At 40.2% G+C, this 20,017-nt stretch overlaps 1 protein-coding gene across 3 annotated transcripts in view; it reads right to left on the bottom strand.

Annotated features, from left to right (window-relative positions):
• LOC123864538 (dedicator of cytokinesis protein 7) overlaps nt 1-18,287 on the bottom strand; it is a 29,420-nt gene extending 11,133 nt beyond the window's left edge. Inside the window, exons 1-26 of one of the 3 annotated variants that reach the window (XM_045905053.1) lie at nt 18,095-18,287; nt 17,918-17,990; nt 16,898-17,058; nt 16,193-16,406; nt 15,698-15,894; nt 14,907-15,047; nt 13,990-14,269; nt 13,202-13,379; nt 12,190-12,374; nt 11,376-11,556; nt 10,894-11,048; nt 10,376-10,494; nt 9,808-9,961; nt 9,131-9,319; nt 8,222-8,325; nt 7,325-7,493; nt 6,565-6,697; nt 5,888-5,987; nt 5,041-5,190; nt 4,414-4,591; nt 3,130-3,344; nt 2,444-2,625; nt 1,967-2,043; nt 1,337-1,513; nt 713-839; nt 155-327 (exon numbers count right to left, since the gene is read on the bottom strand). In XM_045905053.1, the coding sequence (XP_045761009.1) occupies nt 155-327; nt 713-839; nt 1,337-1,513; nt 1,967-2,043; nt 2,444-2,625; nt 3,130-3,344; nt 4,414-4,591; nt 5,041-5,190; nt 5,888-5,987; nt 6,565-6,697; nt 7,325-7,493; nt 8,222-8,325; nt 9,131-9,319; nt 9,808-9,961; nt 10,376-10,494; nt 10,894-11,048; nt 11,376-11,556; nt 12,190-12,374; nt 13,202-13,379; nt 13,990-14,269; nt 14,907-15,047; nt 15,698-15,894; nt 16,193-16,406; nt 16,898-17,058; nt 17,918-17,990; nt 18,095-18,129 (4,047 nt within the window). In that variant the 5' untranslated portion in view covers nt 18,130-18,287. Of the gene's footprint in view, nt 1-154; nt 328-712; nt 840-1,336; nt 1,514-1,966; nt 2,044-2,443; nt 2,626-3,129; nt 3,345-4,413; nt 4,592-5,040; nt 5,191-5,887; nt 5,988-6,564; nt 6,698-7,324; nt 7,494-8,221; nt 8,326-9,130; nt 9,320-9,807; nt 9,962-10,375; nt 10,495-10,893; nt 11,049-11,375; nt 11,557-12,189; nt 12,375-13,201; nt 13,380-13,989; nt 14,270-14,906; nt 15,048-15,446; nt 15,529-15,697; nt 15,895-16,192; nt 16,407-16,897; nt 17,059-17,917; nt 17,991-18,094 lie in introns of those variants that run through there. The other 2 variants (XM_045905064.1, XM_045905075.1) reach the window with 2 other exon arrangements.
• Nucleotides 18,288-20,017: the final 1,730 nt, after the last annotated feature.

Raw genomic sequence — 20,017 nt, 5'->3', positions numbered from 1 at the left:
TTTTTGTTAATTTATAGACTATGGCGTTCCATAACCTAGCGGTTTGAATTAGAAATGAGGAACAGCAAAACAGTATTCCAAAAGAAAACATGGAATAAGCTTTTTGTATTAACTGTAAAGAATAGTTATTCGTCTTCATTTCGATTCATCGTACCTGTACGATAGTTTCAATGGCGTGCAGTAACGTAAGAGCGACTTCAGCGGAGAGTGCAGCGGACAGGGCGGGTTGCGGGCGCGCGGGGGAGGCCGGCCTAGATCTGGATGCCCCGCGTACCCACTCTTTACGCCAACGCTCGCGACCCGCGCCGCCGCGACCGCTTGATCCCCCTAGAGATCATCCAAATATGTAGTCTCGAATTCGCTTTGACCTTTTCAAGAAACACAAAAACGAAATCCAGGATTTCTTTGTTAAAAATAGACTAGCGCTTGGTTGCAGACCTCTTGGTTGGAGTTAGACCGGCTGAAAAGTAATGATACAGCCTAAGATGGAGCGCACTTGTCTAGAAGATGTCTTTTCACTCTTAACTTGAAGGTACCCATACTAAAACTGGAGAGGAAAACTGATGTTGGAAGGGTGTTACATATCCTAAAGGTTCGATTAAAAAATGAGGAGCCATCGCTTATATATATATATATATCTGGGGAATTTTAAATATTTTTCTTCTAGCCACTATTGAAGCTATTAATTATAATTAATTAAGGATATACTGACCTTTTCGTCGCATAATGAAGTCTGATCTAGCTGAGCCTTGTCCAAGAATAACGTCTTCCAATTTAGCTTTGATGTCTGTGGTCTTACGCACATTCTGTTGCGCACACTTCAGTATCTCTTTACGACCCTGTGAACATACCAAAACATAAGACTGTACATTTCAACGAATTATTTTGAGCGTGGTACTAGTAGAAAAGTCAGAAGAGCTAAAGAGAAAGACGAGGAGAGTACGAAGGAGCGCGAGGGCGCAGAAAGTGGGGAGGGAGGAGGAGAAAGCCCCGATAGAAGACGGAATCATGATGTGGCTGCAGGACCTCACGTTAATGTGGGAAAGGGAAGAAAGATATACAGTGTCCGAACATGAAATAGCGATATTTTAAACACTTATATAACAACCATCTTTAAGTACAAATACACTCTAAACTTGGGCTCAATCCACTTCCTACCTGTGTGGCAGCCATTTTGGTTCTTGTTGAAATATTCTTATATGTGTACGAAAAAATCATATCTCTCAAAGTTTTGGTCTTTACTGAGATAAAAATGGGCTTATTCGAAGGGCAACAATACTGTCCTATCGTCTACATTACAGAACAAAATGAGTGTAGAGATGAGGACGAACTTTACCTTATACTCCTGGCACTTGAAGCAAAGGTCAATAAGTGCCAGCAAGCAGTGTAATCTGGCTGGGGGCAGTTCAGCCACGGCGGCCGCCAACGCGCCGCGGTCGCTCCACTTGAGCAACCAAACCAAACACATCAGCAGATTGCGGCTGGTTTCACTGTTGAATGGAGGCCGGCCGTTCTGTCATAACAAAGTTTGAGCGTAAAATATTTTTCATTGAAAAATGGAAATAAATAAGAAGTGTGCACTCAAAGAATCGCCATGCAGTCACGAAAAAAGTATCAGATGCAACTAACATAGATAACTAACATAGATGTCTTGTCCATACCGATATACCTACTTTTTTGTCAATTTTTAGAGATTCTACATGAATGAATTGTTGCGATTGGCTGAATTTATGGCATTTATGCTGCAGCAGTGCTTTTTAGTCAATAGCGACAGAGTGCCGGCTAGTCAGAGGTGATTGCGCTCGTCACACGCATCTATCATTTCACCGTAATTGAGCCTCGAGTTATTTGGATAGAAAGCTTTACAGAGGGTCTAATTAATTGTATCAATGGGGAGTCACGATCCTCAAATTTGAGGAGCGAGGCTGGAAGGTGTGAAAATAAGGTAAAAAAATAAAATATAGACCTGTTTGAAATCTTCAGGTGAAGGCGGCGCGTACATACTGCCAAATTGAGTCATTTCGCCATCTAGTTGTAATATTTCTGTAAAAGAGGTATAATTTAAATATTCGTCTAAGAGTACGCGATTTCTTCTAATAAAAAGTCGAGCAGGATTTTTTATTGGCTAAGTGCCAATAAAAAATAATAACAGTATAGTTTACTAGTTTTAATAGTAGAAAGAAAATATTTTATAACCAATGAATTAAAACTTATGGCAAGTCGTATGTTATCAGATATTTTCCGTCAGAAAAGTTTGGTGCTTACCAAAAGGATATTGTAAAGTCATATCTTTTTTACTAGACCCTGCAGACATTCAGAATTTTGGGTAATTTTGCGTTCGGTTTCGATGATCGCAGAGTGAGTGTTGACAGAAAAGGTTTCTAACAAACAATTTATGAGAAACTGTGGCCAGCTTAAAGCAAAGGGGAAAAATGAGACATACCTTTGCCACTATCAAATCCTCGGTACAGCTGTGGCTGGGCGTCCATTACGATGCCAAGAAGCGGCATATAAAGTGCTGCGACTCTTGCCTTCACATCGGGCTGCGACAGACGAGGGTCTGCGTCGTGGGCCGTCAGTAGAGACAGCACTGCGTTGACTGCCGCGCATTGTAATACCGGGCTCCTAGACAACAGCAGGTATACTTTAAGGTATATTTTACCCAGGAAGTCGAGTATTTTATGAAGATTTCCTCGTTAACAAATAAAAGGCAGGTTTTAAGGGAAGCAACCACTACACGTAACTGTCATGCGATCGACTGTCAAATGGACCAGTAAACCTCTTCATATATTTCTACATACAAAACAAACAAGTATCGTCTCCAAACTGATGCGTGTCGCCGTCGTGCGCCGTGGTGGCGTATCTTGTAACTTAACATTAAATTAATACCTAAGTTAAATACGATGTTAATTCCAAAAATGGAGCTGTAGATACTTTTAAAAATCGAGGAGTGGCGCAGAGACTCACCGTCTTTTTTTTATAATAATTCAAACTCAGCTTGATTTATTTCCTCAGGCGTGGTGCCCCAGTTTCACCATATTCTGCATTTATATGATGCGTCAATGGCAAAGTTTCTTAGGTTCGAATAATTTAGCAAGAGATGGCATGATGAAGTCACTGGATACTTACTGTAATTCTAAGGCAGCGGTGAGATCGGCGAGCAGAAGTCCGGCGAGGTAATGCCTGGTGCGGAATTCGCCGGACAATGACACGGCTTTGCGCCGGCCGTCCTCCGAGCCGCCGGAGCGGGCAGACGGCGCCGGCGACACGGCGCCCGACGCGCCGACGGGTAGGCATAGTGATACGTAGTGCTCGTGGGAGCAAATTATACGGAGGAATGATAACTGAAAAATAAAGTAGCATTTAAATTTTAAATGAAATGAAATAGTTTATTTGTTGAATACTGAATGAAAAGGTATTTACAATACAGAGTTGAGCCAACATATCCACTCAGGAAACCCTCACATACAATTTTTTTGACAAATTAGGTAGAACTTAAGTAATAGTTTAAATCATTATTTAAGTATTAACTTAACAGTAATAAGTATCTTTAAAAGCCTTAAACAAAATATTACACGAGGCTTTACATAGTATTAGAGACACCAACCAAAGTATTTTTACAGAGTATGTCAGAAGTTCTTTACCAATTTATCAATGTCTAATAATGTCTAGCAATAAAATTAATTTAAATCTCAAATATAATCAAATATTGTGTATCATCCAACAGATGCGAATCAAAATCAGAATCTCCTCTATAGAGATTTGCAAGGTGTCAGCCTCGCCTGCCGACTGCTTATAAAGAATGTCCCTTTAATCTGAACTAGTGACGTAGAGTGAGGGAACTCTCGGTTTAATCATGTTATCGACGATGTCAAATATTAGGCTACAGTGACGTGAAATTATAGAAACATAAGGCTCTAATAGGGCTTACTGCGTCAAATGCACTAACATTTGACCACTATTTGACGCCTGCCAGTGATGTCGACGCCACGACGTTTTGTTAGAAGTTCCCTAACTGTCGTGAACTGTCTGTCCACTTACAACTTCTCACAGCTTACATCGGACGAGGAATGCCGCAAAACCATCTAACATATTGTTTCTCGGTATTCACAGGCTGTCGCTATGCGGGTGGAGTACGAAGTGCTATGTACGAGCTGCCCTCATATCATTCGTTTTGCACAAAATAACGCTATTGTTCAAGCTTTGAGTTAGACGACTGTTTCTGCGACTTACCTTATAATGCACAAGCGGCACTGCGTCAGGTAGAGAGGCAATCTTGGCACACATCTGCTTGTGGTAGCCGCGTATGAGGTTGAACACGTATCCTCGGTCGACGATACTCAGCAAGTCGAATAGGAAGAACGCTAGGCTGTTGTTCAGGCTTTGAGTTAGGCGACTGTTTCTGCGACTTACCTTATAATGCACCAGCGGCACTGCGTCAGGTAGGGAGGCAATCTTGGCACACATCTGCTTGTGGTAGCCGCGTATGAGGTTGAACACGTATCCTCGGTCGACGATACTCAGCAAGTCGAACAGGAAGAACGCTAGGCTGTTGTTCAGGCTTTGAGTTAGGCGACTGTTTTTGCCGTATCTGAAAAGTTTTATGGTTTTAATCTCGATACGCCTTGTTTCTATGATTTGATGTGAAAACTAAGGAAATATCCCAAGCGCATGGAAGCGCCGTATGGAAAACGTCAGCGTGGTATTCGAATGTTTTCAGGTATTTTTTTTATTTGTGTTCGCCTTCTATGTATTCGCAAATCATTCATCTAAATGAGTTGAAACTTAGTAGGTAAGCGTACTATACTTGGTATATGTGGGAAAGTTTCTGACCAGAGCGGACCGGACTAGTCCAGTCAGTTAAATACGAATAAGTCAATTAAATAAGAAATTGCTATCTCGTGTCTCTTGGGGAAGTTAACGTTACCGAAGAGGTTTTTCTCATTTAACTCCCCAGTAAGGTAGCCCAAACGTGCGGAAATCTGGCGGTTGTAAAACAGGCCCTTAATGAGATGTTATAGCTATCGATTGGTATTGTACTTGGAGATGATCTCGGCGGTGACATTATTGACAAGGGTGCTGAGGTCGTCAGTGAACTGGTCAGGGAAGCGCGCCTTGCGAGGCGCCTCGTGAGCCCCGCTCCAGTAGAGATACTCCACCATGGACTTTATCATCAGCTCGAACAGTGCCCTGGGGACAAATACTGGCAAATAATTGAAAATTCAAAAAATCAAATCCTTCATTTTCTGGTATAAAAAGTAGCCTATTTCGCCCTCCAGGTCTTCAACTGTATCAATGTAAAAATCAGATCAATCTGTTGCTCCGTTGCGGCGTGATTCAAGGACAAACCAGTAAACCAACAAACTAACACACTTTTGCATATAATATATATAGTGATTGGGCAGCTTTGGTCTATAGACAGGACTCATTTTTCGACAAATTTTAGATTCCATGTATCAAAGTACGTAACATTAAAAAAATTAAAAATGCACAGACAACAATTCACACTTACACACTCTACCTAGAAAAAGATATCTAGACAAAACTTAAGAATTCTATAATAGTTAATTTTTTCAAAGTACAGAAAGTATATGGAACACAAATCTAAATTAAAAATGTATAACAACCCCGACAAGTGAAGGTTACAGTAACTAGAAAAGAGCTGATAACTTTCAAACAGCTGAACCGATTTTCTTGGATTATAGCTAAGAACACTCTCGATCAAGCCACCTTTCAAACAAAAAAAAACCAAATTAAAATTGGTTCATTGGTTTAGGAGCTACGATGCCACAGACAGATACACATATACACACGTCAAACTTATAACACCCCTCTTTTTGGGTCGGGGGTTAAAAATGAAAGAAAGATTATGATTATTATGTTTTACCAAGAGTTCTGCATCGCCAAGTCCCTCGTGGCACCGCTGGCTACAACCCACTGCAGCGCCAACTCCTCATGCAGGATCTTGCACGAGCCGTCCGTCAGAACTGGTTAAACATTGTTTTGTTTGTTATAAACTGTTTATTGCACATAACAAGATAAAGTTAAACAGCACTAAAATCCGACTACTACCCGCGACCTGCCGATGCAGTAGATAGCGATGGTATAAAATAGTTTTTCTGTCGCTCGGTGTATTTCAAAATTGTACTATGTATATTTATATTTATGAACTCAGAATTTTCTCCTCTCTCATATTTTGCCATCCCACTCCATACAATAGCAAAAAAAATTTGGAGACCCCCACTTTTTTGGATGTGACAGCCGTCAGGTCAATTTTGTTCATATAAAATGTAACCTCATTCATCAAAATCGGCTCAGTAGGTTAGACTACGGTAAAACACACTTAAATCCAAACCTATATACATAGGCTGCTAAAATCATAACCCTTCCCTTTGGCTTTGACATATTTGGGTAGAAAAGCTTTGCTCTAACAAACAAAACTAGTGGTTAAGACGTCGACCTCTTATTCTGGAGGTGGGGTTCGATTTGAGAGGAAATCCATATTCAGTAGTGGGTTGGCGATGGGTTTATCATGATGATGAATTAAATAATATAATTACTCACCGGATGGTGGTAGGGGTAGTCCAATATCTCTATCAGACAGCGAGGGTCGTGGGATGCGACACTGGTACTGGATATAGCTGGTTATCAGTCCGCTGCGGCCGTGGGCGTCGCAAGTGGCGCCCTCGTTCATATTCTACGAAATAAACATTGATATATTGTGAATGGCGATCGCACAAACTTGAAAAATCGATCAGCAATTAGTCGATACGAACCTTAGCCAGCCTACTCACGACGCTCTCGGTAGATGGCAGCAGTAGTACTTTCAAGCTAAAGTAAAGGAGAACACGCAAATCGGAATCACACTAACGGAAGGGTTTAGGAATCTGCACTATACAGGTTGTGAACAGAACGATAGCAAAAACTTAGTATTACTATACAACCTTAAACATTATTTAACCACCTTAATAACCAGTTGCCTTATCTTGTAGTTTTAGTGATTTAGTATTTATCAAAACTTGCAATGTATAGCGTGCAACACCCACGACGCAGCATTGATTTCGAGTGACCTATTCATTTTCGCTAGCGTTCTGTTTACACCATGTATATAGAAGTTTCAAAACACAACCGTCGGCCCAGCTGGCGCTACCGAGCAAGGCTTCAGCAGTGGGAAATTTTTCTTTAGTATGGTGAGCCCAGACATCGCTTCCGTACATTAAAGGAGTAATAATCTTGATTTTGAGTAAATTGAATCTGAAGGTTGGAGTTATATTATATTATAATGAAACTGAAGTGTAAAGCTTATCTCCAAGAAAACACTTACAGTGATATCAGTGAAGAGATGAGCAAGGCACGTGAAGACATCTTGCGCGATGTTTAGTGTCACTCCCGCGAGCGAGGGGGGCGCCACTAGCAGTTGTAGCAACTTATCCGCCACCACGGGCAAATATCTGGCTAGAGCTTCCACGTTCGCGGTCGGTAGTTCTGATATACTGTTAACAAATACAGCGTTTTTGATAAATCATATAACATGACAAATGAGGTATGTAGTATCAAATAGTTAGTGCCATAGATTCTTTAGTTGTCTCTGCTACTTGACAAACGTTCAAACGGTCCTTCGACTTCAAACTATTTTACGAATTCATTTCCGTGATCAGCTGTTTTGCAAGGTTGTTACATTGGCATGAAATATTGCACATTGTCTCTGTCATTGAAACCAACAGTATAGGTATGAGTGACAAGACGAAGCTCTACGAAGCCAAAATCTTTTTCTAAAGTTCGATGTGCAATATTTTTACTGGGTACTACTCTACCTCGTTATAAAGTAGGCACAATTGAAAATTTTCATAGTAATTCCTAAATAATACTTCAGTTTCTAATATTCCGTTGTATTGTTATACTATTGTTATAGTCCGTACAAAACGCGCCATTTTAACTCTATTGGTCAACTGTCATGTCAAAAGTACAGCCCCCCTATCGGCTAAAAATGTATCAATCATTAAAGGACAGCATCAATGTCAAAACATGGTATTTAGTCAATGGGATTGGCCAAGAACCATGTTTTGACATTGATGCTGTCCTTTAATGATTGATATATTTTTAACCGATAGGCCCTCAGTTCACCTTTAAAATAAGGACTAAAATCGTACTTTTGACATGATATTTGACACATAAAGTCAAAATAGCGGGTGAGAACTCATTTGTTACGCGTTATACATACCTGGCCCGTAACTCAGTCTCCATGTTCGCGAGGCCAATTCTTGGAGGGATGTTACCCTCTTGTACAGCTTCGCAAGCCAGCACGAATCGCTCGATATAGCCATCCTTAACAAACAATAATATATAATTTTTAATATGCGCTTGACGATTACATCAAATATTAGATGATAGCTCCCTTAGTTATATAGCTGTTATATTATATGTCTGATTGCAACCAAGTGCTAGTCTGGAAACTAAAAAAAATATAGTTATTTACCTACATAAGTACTTGTTATTCCCTTATAACTGGATTTTCTCAATGTCTGATTTAAAAAGTAAAACACTTTTAACAGTGACTATTGACTCAAAACTTTTTTTTGTTGCCTGAAATATACGATATTTGCGCATGCGGAAAAAGGCGGGATTTCGGTCTAATGGTCGAACCAGTGGTAGATGCACTTAACGATTTAACAATCAAACTTTTAGAAGTAGGTACTTTACCAAAGTTTGATTGAATAAAAACATTTTGATTTGGATTTTTATTAAATACTAACTGATGCCCGCGACTTCGTTCGCGTGGATGTAGTTTTTTAAATATCCCGTGGGAACTCTTTGATTTTCCGGGATAAAAAGTAGCCTATGTGCTAATCCAGAGTATAATCTATCTCCATTCTAAATTTCAGCCCAATCCGTCCAGTAGTTTTAGCGTGAAGGAGTAACAAACATACACACACACACACACACACACACACACACACACACACACATACAAACTTTCGCCTTTATAATATTAGTGTGATTAAAATGTTAAGAACGCCATAATATGTGTGTTTTCCTGCAGTTTCGCGACATAGTCCGATTCGCCAACTATACAGAACTGATTTGCCACTCGGATCAAAGCGAAGTTCGGCTAGATAGGCTTGATACTTACTTGGGGATGTACAGTGGTATACGCATCCAAGGCAATATTGAATATGGGCTTGTGGTTGTCGATCCATCTCGTCCCGGGCAACAGCACGTCCGGGAAGATATACGAGTAGTTAGCCGGCGGTTCCTCCTGCATCACTGGCAAATTGAACTCGCCGCATGTCAGTTTGCCGTTGCGGCATAGAGGAAGCCACTGTAAACAAAATTATTATAAACTAGCTGATGCCCGCAGCTTCGCCCGCGTGGATTTAGGTTTTCAGAAATCCCGTGGGAACTCTTTGATTTTCCGGGATAAAAAGTAGCCTATGTGCTAATCCAGGATATTATCTATCTCCATTCCAAACTTCAGCCAAATCCGTCCAGTAGTTTTGCACACACATACACACAAACTTTTGCCTTTATAATATTAGTGTGAAAAGAGTATTTATAACTATTCTTCAAGTATTTCATGACAGTCATTTTTTTATCAATTACTATAATTTTAAAATAATGTTGTTTCTTGGAGGGTGCTAACTGCTGACCACAAAAAGACGCTAATTTTCAAATCTACGGGTTGAAGACGTTTTTTGTAGATTTATTTAGATGTAATTTTTACCACCAGAAATGTCGGTACTTCCAAAAACATCAAAGGCGTTTGGTCACTTTATGATTGTTTTAGATTGTGGTTGTGGTAGTATTCACCGAGTATCCCAGAATGGTCTCAACACTCTTCTCCTGTTCTGGCGCCACGGGCTTGCGTTGGCACGATACGTGAAGGAACGTGAACAGCAAGTGATGTTGGTCGCCCAGATCCGCGGGTAGTTTTAACTTTATTTCGTCGTATAGTGATGGATTCCTGCCACAAACAAAATATTTTTTTATTAACCCAGAAACTTCAAGTGAATAGAGATTTTCGATAGCATTTAAGAAAATTCAATCATATAAAGAAACTGAGTGACTGACATATGCAAATTGACAATAAAATACATTGAGTCAAAGGACAAAATAGCTGCTAAAAAGCTTGGTATCCTAAAAAGGTGAAATGGCTCCATGCCAAAACCCCTCAAGCTCAGTTTAGTCTGCCATGGAGTTCCATTAGTACCTCTGGGATGGATCTGCCAAATACCAAATCGATACATCAGACTCGATAGATCGCCGCGCCCAGAGAATAACTAAGATCAATCACTAACTCAGGCGAAATTGCTCAGTTATATAGTTATCAGTCATAGGCGACGTCTAGGTTAAGAAAGTTAAATTGTAAAGGTCTCACTTATTATGGTACAGCACAGTGGTGTAAGCCTCCGTACTGAACTCCGGGCAGGAGCTTCGGCCGAATATCGCCGGCAGCGCGGCCGACTGCTCCTCACCAGACATCAGTTGCACTCTCACCTGTGGAAGCGGGGAAAAACAATAGTGAAATGAATTCAATTAATTGAAATGAAATGAATTTATTGTAGGACAGCGATATCAGGATCTGTGGGAGCCGCTGACCATGATCTGCCTACATGTTTGCTTAGCGCTATCTTATCCATACTAATATTATAAATGCGAAAGTGTGTCTGTCTGTCTGCTAGCTTCTCATGGCTTAACAGTTTAACTGATTTTAATGAAATTTGGTCAGAGTTAGCTTACAGCCCGGGTAAGGACATAAGCTACTTTTTATTCCGGAAAATCAAAGAGTTCTCACAGGATTTTTTAAAACCGTAAGTCCACGCAGACGAAGTCACGGGCATCATCTAGTAGCTATACTTATAAATACTTACCGATGTACCTAGCAGACTCACTTACCGTAATGTTCCTAGCGGACGCCGTACGGGACGCGTACGCGGACAGGTTCAGTTCGCGCACGTTCAAAAACAGCAGGTTGCGATACTGAACGTGCGGCAGAGCGGGCGCCACCAGCGGGAACGGTAGGACTTCCTTGCACGGACGCATGTTCTCCTCTACGACAATAGAGAAACAGGGTAACATCATCACTACCCATATTATTATGAACTAGGGGATGCCCGCGGCTTCGCTCGCGTGGATTTTGATTTTTTTAAATCCCGTAGGAACTCTTTGATTTTCCGGGGTAAAAAGTAGCCTATGTCCTTCCCCGGGATGTAACCCAAGTCTGTACCAAATTTCATTAAAATCGGTTGAGCGGTTGGGCCGTGAAAACGTAGCAGACAGACAGACAGACAGACACACTTTCGCATTTATAATATTAGTATATGGACTAGCTGATGCCCGTGTTATATTTCTGTGTGTGAAAGAAGCATTAGACTCACCACTGAAAGGCGCAAGCTTAGCCAACTCCGGAGTGAGCCCATTCTTGATTTCATCAGGACAAGGGGCGACTTCGATTTTAAGTGTCCCGGGAATGCATTTGAGTTTCTTGGGCGCTGAGCTCGGGCGCTTGATCTCCGCCAGGAATTTGTATAAGTCTTCGTCTCTAAGCTTGTCTGTTTCCTGTTTGTTAAAATATTACCTGATAATCGAATTACTACATCGACACTTAAACTTATGTATTGACACAAAAAATGGCTAGTTTGACTCTGAAACTCTGAAATAATCAGGAGCTGTTAGGAGGTACTCCGATTATTGAAAGCATACATGACACTTCCATTAAAAATTGAACCTTAATAGGTTGGATCAAGGAATACATACATTTTAAAAGCTAATAAATAAGCATATCAGTGACGCGATCTTGAATTTTGTACCCAACCCAAAATCGCCAAACGCGCCTAACGAAGTTTTTACTTCATTAAGTGTTATTAGGTTATGGGCCCAGCATTTCAATGAGTGCTGGGCTGGTAACCTAATTTTGCATAATTCTTTAATTTTTAATATTGGAGTATTTGGTTTCCTTATGTAAAATTAAGTTCGATGTTCGAAAAACATTTTCGAACATTTTTTAATTTACTTAGGTAATAAGTAAATTAAATTAAAAAATGTTCGAAAATGTTTTGAGCGTGCATCGCAAGTTTTTTCTGTGTTGCGCTATACATAAATCTGTCTCATTTTAATTGTATCTTAAGTCTGAGTAAAGTCAAAGTCTGAGTATAGATCATAGCCCTAAAATAGTTGCTTTGTTCTACTGACCTGTTTAAAAAAGCTGGTAACAGTGATTACGATCGGCTTGAAGCTATCCAGATGGGCCACGAGATCGTCCGCGTGCGGCGCGGCCGCGGCGCGACGTTCGATCGAACCTTTGCGTGTGAGGGAACCGCCCACCTCGCCCGCGCGCCGACGAAGCTGTTCCAGGCTACTGGATGACGCTTTGCGATCTAAGTAGAAGTACATTAGTGTTTTCAACAGTGAATTTATATCAAATCTCTAAGGCAGTTGTCCGACAACCTACAAGCGCTTAAATTAGTTAAAAAAAATTAGTTTCGGGTTGCGCACCTTAAGGTTACAATAATAATAATTTGTCAATTTTATCACTGCAGAGCGAACTATCCTAGGCAATCAAAGGCGTAAAAGAACAATTGAATTCAACCCTGATTCAGCTGAAATCATTTCTTTTGCAAACCATATTAATGCTCAGTCTTATGGATAGAAGTACGGAACTTCATATGAATATTTTCCACCAACTCAGCATCAGAGACCATCGAATGTATTAAAGTTCTTCAAACATCCTCCAAAACAATCTCCAGGGGCGAGAGTAGCTCAATGGACTGCCTTGACGTAGATGACAAGATGGAGGGCACCAGAGGGCGAGGAAGTTGCGATGCGATGGACCCGTCAAATCAAGTCTACTGTAGGCGGTTCTTTACTTCAGAACAGTTTACCAGGATGTAAGCCAGCAGAGAGAAGTAGCGAATGGTCGTGAATATCTAGCCTTAAGGGGCATGAGACCGGCCTGCCCGCGAAATTCAAATTTAATTTGGTTTTTCGCAATTTGTAAACTAATACGACAACGTAAGCTTATGGTTATTTTATTTGCGACAATGGCAATATCATCCTCACAGGTTTATATAAAAATCTTTACTTGAAAAGGTCCAGTTTAAGAAATAAAGTAAAGTATATTCTCACAAATTAGTCGATACTTTAATTTATTTCTTAAATTTGAATTTCGCGGGCAGGCCGGTCTCATGACCATTAAAAGTCTCACCCAGACTGTTAGTGTTAGAGGAGTTAGCGGGCGACTCCTGCGGCTGCGCATCTCTCTCCAGACTGTTGGAGCCGCTGAGGATGTTCAGCAGCGACACGGCACTCCAAGCCAACGGCATGCGGTAGCGGCCCAGCCGGGAGCATGCCGCTTGCGCTCCCGCACGGACCTTCTCACGATTCTAAAAAAACATCTAGATCAGTTTCATGTTTTGTATGAAAATGACAGATGAAGAGTTATGGGATGGACGCTTATATCAACTAAAAACCAGCCAAGTGCGAGTCAGACTCGCGCACCGAGGGTTTCGTACTCAGGTAATTTTTCCGACATTTTGCACGATAAATCCAAAACTATTATGCTTAAAAGTAAATAAAAATCTGTTTTAGAATGTACAACTAAAGCACTTTCTTATGATACCCCACTTGGTATAGTTATCTTACTTTTCAAAATTGAAACACATTTTTTTTTTCTGTGATTAAACATGAATTCACTGTTTTCGGATTTATTCCTTTACTTTTCCTATAAGAGCTACCTACCTGCCAAATTTCGTAATTCTAGGTCAACGGGAAGTATCCTATAGGTTTTCTTGACAGATATGACAGATGGACAGACAGACAGACAACAAAGTGATCCTATAAGGGTTCCGTTTTTTCTTTTGAGGCACGGAACCCTAAAAAACACCTAGATCAGTATCATATGTTTTGTATGAAAATGACAGGTGAGGAATTGTGTGGCGCACGCTTATATGAAGTAAAAAGTAAATGTTAAAGAATAGGTAGAACAAAACAAACCTTATCGTCCTTAATATAAGGTTCGACACATTCATTGACGTCTCCCTGTAGAACCTTCTCAACTCTTACAACTAAGAAGACATCTGCAGAAGGGTTCAGTATATCGAACACGGCACTGCGACTCAGCGTCGATAGATCTGCGTGAGGGATGTGAGTCGACAGCATCTGTCGAGTGCACTCCGAGTTTAGGTTGAAGTAGAAGTTTTCTGACAGTTTCTTCTTTTCTTTGGCATCGTAGAGGGCCATTGAGGCGAACAGTGGTTCTACATCCAGTTCTAATCTGTAAAGGAATCCTAAATATATTAAACTGCTACTACGAACGTAAATTACAGTTATTGGTGCAAAAATGGTCCATTAAACTAAAACTAAAGTAAATTGATAGGAATAATGGAAGTTTTGTAAATTCCATTATAAGTTAGCCTTTAACTGCGATCTTACCTGGTGGTAAGTGATGATGCAGTTAAAGGTGGACGCGGTGTCCACCTTTGACTTGACCAATTGGTGTGGAAGTTTTTATTAAACCCATAACCCATATGGGTTTCTACACAGTATCGTACCAGAATGCTAAATCACTTGGCGGCACATCTTTATAGGTAAGAATACAATTGTATTAGACACCTGAAAATTTAGTTTTTACAACCCAATAAGAAGTCAATAATAATTAATTGGACAAAAATCTGTCTAATTGTGCCAACTGCTGGACATAGGCTTTCCCAAGAGCGCACTACTACACACGGCTCACCTTCCTCATCCACCCACTTCCCGCTACCTTCTTAAGGTCATCAGTCTAGCATTATTAATCTTAGAAAATTCCTACAATTATATGATTATGAAGAAATAACGATCAGCAGCAAAGAGAAAAGGGGAATCATAAAAAAATCTGACGAAATAAATTCGAAAATTGGTTTAAATCTTACTTGAGCTGATGACACTGCACCAGAATCCTATGCCCCATGAGTTCGCACGGCATTTCCGCTGCCAAGCGTCTTTCTACCGCCTCTTCTTCATCCAAGTATGGAGCATACAGTCCTAGAAGATCTGCCTGACGATTCTCCAGTCTGCAAACATTTGGCTACTTGAACACGCTTGATATTTGGTTACAGATTGATTAGGGGTTTCCAAACTTTGGCCAGTAAATTGTGCTCGACTGAGGGAATTTGAAAACCAAATGAAAAAACTTAAGGTAAGGTAAGGGCTTAGGCCGTCATTCCATCACAGAAGTGCAAACGTTTTAGTATTATTATGAGGACATGCGAGATGTGAACTGAGACGATGTTTATTGAGGGATGTACCCTAGATATAGGATTGCTTCAAATCATACTCTGCATCTGGGGAAATAAGCTAACAAAATGAATGGTTTTTCTTCATGGATTCCATACTCCTACTATACAAAAAGCTTGTAAGGAAAGAGGATGAGAATAAACCGATGCAATGAGGTTAGAATTTTATGATCTTACAGCGAAAGATCAGTTGCTCCAATTAAACTTAAACTGTTATAATTTCTGGAAAAAAGAAACATAATTTAAGCAAAATTGTTCAATATCAACCCAGAAAATATGAAGAAATCTAAACAATCATGATTTGGATGTCGATTGGGTCCCCCTTTTTAAGAAGCCAGTTAAAAATATTGCGTAAATTGCAAATTGGGTTTTCATAGATTACAGAATAAAACTAAAGCTTCATAGCTGGCTTTAAGGGCGTAAATTACCTTTTGGCTTCATTAATAGCGTCAACCTGGTCCGGAGGTTTCTTTTCGAAGACATCAGGAAGCAGAGGGTCCGACGAGGAGCTGCGAAGGTCCAAGCTGGCCCACGAGCCTCGAGGAGTGAGGGTCTCGTTGCAGGATGATGACGAGGATATAGAGGCTACTGATTGACGACCGCTTGATGGTTGAGATTCACTGAACTAAATTTAAAGAGAAATAGAGAACCGTTATTATAGAGTCGTCCAGTTTATCTTTCAATTTGTAGTACTTGAAAGAGTGAAGTGAGAGTCAAAAAAATTTTAGATACATATAATCCCTGTAGAAATATTTAGTTGATGATAATCCTTAGATCACCCTTATGTGTGATTTTGTTTTACACTCTTGACTGGTTATTTAATTGTATGTCGATGGAAATGCGCCATCCATTTGTTCAAAGGCACCCAGGAAAGGATACGGCAGTTCTTGGTGTCAAAATGATCAAGATTTCTGAAGACTCGCCTGTGCCTGAGAAGCGAGCTCCTCCATAGACGTGGAATGTTCGGCGTCAATCTCATAGTGCTGCAGCGGCGCGGCGAGCAGCTTCTCGAGCCGTTCGGCGAGCCGCTCGCGACCGTACGCCGAGCCGGAGTGCGCGCGGTACTTGTACTCCACTACAGTGTAGTCTGACGTGTAGCAGCTGATGCAGTCGCGGACGAACATCGGCGCTTTCGCCCTGATGGTAAAGGGGTAAGAACTGAGAACCTGATCTCCACAGAGGTTGGTTGGGTAAAGGGTTTGGTCAGGGCACCTCCTCGTAGTTCAGTAGTTTAGTAAATCACATGCTCTATATGACTTATTTTATTTTATTTTATTTATTAGGACTAACGGACAGTAGCACGCAGCAATTACAAATAATATAATGGAAATGAATATAATAATGAAATAAAATTAAAATTAAATAGAATAGAAATAGAACTTACGTGCTACCTACTTCGTTAATCACATATTACTAATATGTACTTAAATTAAATTATTTTCTAATTATTCACAGGTTTTGTGTGTTTTTTTTAGATAATCTATGACCAACTTCTTGTAAGTTCCCACACAAGACGCAAAGATATTGATATTGCCAAAGCAATCATTATATGACTGCATCATTCTCCATAGTGGTGAGCGGTCACCAGAATTTGTACATTTTAGAGTAGCAAAAAGTTTATGACTTACAGATCCTCTTGTGGCAGCACATGCCCTCGGGTGCGGATGCGGCGTGGCACGGTTAGCAGCTCGATGTCACTGGTGGGGTATGCAAGAGGGTCCCGCTCCCCCATCAGCCGGTCGCATACCTCCTCGTAGTCTGGTGGCTCAATCATATCGGAGAGAGATATCTACAAAAAAATCATGAAACTCATATACCACCAGAATATGAAGAACTTACAGTGCCCCTACAGCCTCCGTTCACAGATCCATTTACATCAACCCAACAAACTCATAATTCCAAACGGATATATAAAATTAGTTACACTACCCAAGAATACATTAGAAAGAGATAATCGGAACATTTTGTTTCACACAGTGTTTTCAGTCATTAAGACTGATAAAATGTCTCATTGGTATAAATGACAGAGACCATGCTCTACGAAGTTGACCCAATTTGGGTGTTTCTAAAATCCCATGGGAACTCTTTGTGGATTTAGGATTTTAAAAGTCTTTCTAGGGAAAAAAGTAGCCTATGTCCACGCCCTGGATGCAAGCTATTGCTGTGCTTTTAATCAAAATTGGATTTATAATATTAAGTATAGTGCACTGCAAACAACTTGAACATCAACAAATGGCAGGTGAATGTGATTGGTTGATCAGTGGGGGTGGGTGCACTCCATTGGTTGATAAGTTAACCCTTGCTTCCTGGATTTGCCAAATTTCCCTCACTGCGCTGCTTAGTGTTCAAGTTGATAGCTTTTCTGGGTTGGTCTCGACTGGTTGTTGTGACAGCAAAACACAGAACTCGGAAATAAGACGTGGAATAAGCACCAAATGGTCCATTCAAAAGCTAGAGCTACTCACTACTTACCTACTACAAATGTTATTATAATATTACATGAGCATCAACACATGGCATAGTCTTATCATGCATTCTTTTCACATTACCACAAGGAAAACCATGACAAATGAAGCATACACGATACAACAATAGTGAGAAGTGAAGTGAATCATGAATATTCATGCAAAACAGCTATCACCACTTACTGAAGAGGAGCACCCAGACAGAGTCCCAGCCTTCGACTGGCTAGCATACACTTTACGAGCGTCCCCCGCATTCCTATAAATAGTTAAAAATCAATCTTCCAGCTTATAATTACGTCCACCCATCGATCATGCATGGTTAAACAAGATGTTAGTCCTATGGATTATAGATTCATTTACCCGGAACAATTGAGGTATTTGCGTCCGAGAGTCATCTAAAATTAGACGAAAAGGGCACTATTTTACGTTAATGGATAGAAATTGTAACTTTTTACACAGTTCTCATTAGAAAAACGGTCGATTTGTTTATAGAAAATACGAAAACACAAACACGAAAGTTTTTACAAAACTTTGACAACTTCAATGACATTTGACACCATTCACTATTGACACTTGACCATAGCTAATTGTTTATGATCTATATACATCCTACTCTATGTTTATGATGTCTATGCACTTGACAAGTCTAAACGATTTTTCACGTTTTTTTAATTTTTTTGATTTCGTATAAATAATTTATAATTTATTGAGGGCATTGACTTTCATATAATATATCGCTGATTGAGGGTGTTAAGGGCAGGGGCAGGGCGCTTCCAAAATCAATGAGGGCAGCTCACGACAGTTAGGAAACTTCTAACAAATCGTCGATGCTTTGTCGTTGCAGGCGTCAAATGTACAAACATTTGACGCCTGTAATGAATACCAAATCCCAAGACTATTAAATTCTTGTTCAGCCTTCTTGTTTAAATTAACGACGATTTACAGAACAAGTGTAAATTAAAAATTTATAACACCCCCGACAAGTGAAGATTACAGTCACTAGAAAAGAGCTGATAACTTTCAAACGGCTGAACCGATTTTCTTGAATTATAGCTAAGAACACTCTCGATCAAGCCACCTTTCAAACAAAAAAAACTAAATTAAAATCAGTTCATTAGTTTAGGAGCTACGATGCCACAGACAGATACACAGATACACAGATACACACGTCAAACTTATAACACCCCTATTTTTGGGTCGGGGGTTAAAAACCTACCCAATAGGTAAGGCTGAAACTTTTCCAGCAAATAACTCGAAGCTTTTATTAAACTTGTCTTGCCTTTGCTTTCATATCGATTCTTCTCTATGCATTTTCACAATAAATCCAGTGGAAAAGCAACCTCAGTGCTAGATTTACTAGGTACCTAGGTTGTAGGTACCACTAGGTATCCAATGCTTAAAATAAAAAATATAATAAATGTGGTACCTAGGTAGGTACCTACCTACGCTAACCGTCATCAATCATCATAATGCGCTATTTGTGTAACTAATAAGTTTTGGTGAAAAAATTGTATGGTATAGTCTCGTGCCAACGAAGCCTCTGCCACGCGACACCGGGCACTGGCTACTAATCCAATTATACCCAACGTTTCACTGTATATCAAAATACAAGCGAATATACCCTTTAAAATCATAGCCATAAAATCCAGATGTAAAGTTTAAAACAACCAAACATAGAAACGGATTATCGCAATACGCAGGCTTGGTCCGTGATTCGCAAAGTACGCACGGTTGGGCGTAATGTGGATTACACGTGATTGCTTTAGCAGCCGAGAGGTGACCGTCAAATATTTAATCCACTTTCCGTTGACATCCGAATAGTTACTTAATTTGAAATCGATTCCAATTTTTTTTGTCGACTGTACTACCTAATAGATATAAATAAATAAATAAATAAATCTTTATTATCTGAACAGAACATTATTTACAGACTTTGGTGTGAGGCCCTGCCTCCTGATGAAGTGAAAACTGTGTTTCAGGATATATATATATATCCTTAGATGTCTATCAGATTCCTTAAGCTTACGCTGATTTCATCTTAGGAGACAGTAAATAACTAAAGGTACAACAAGTCCGCAGCCGACTACAGGCAGCACTACTGATTTCTATGAAATACCTTCCAGACGTGTCGCTAAGAAAGCCTAGGGTCCTCAACGTAGCAAAGCGATACTTTACGCCCGAGTTCAGGTTCCTACTCTCCCTGCGTCGTATAGATAACTTAGAAGTTTTATTCGGATAATAATTTGGTGGGTTCCCAGTTCCTTCCTTCAACTCGACTGAGAG

Source organism: Maniola jurtina, chromosome 1 (assembly GCF_905333055.1).
Source record: "Maniola jurtina chromosome 1, ilManJurt1.1, whole genome shotgun sequence".
Classification (NCBI taxonomy): Eukaryota; Metazoa; Arthropoda; class Insecta; order Lepidoptera; family Nymphalidae; genus Maniola; species Maniola jurtina.
Note: the sequence above shows the minus strand (reverse complement) of the source record. Positions and strands in the feature narration are given on the sequence as shown.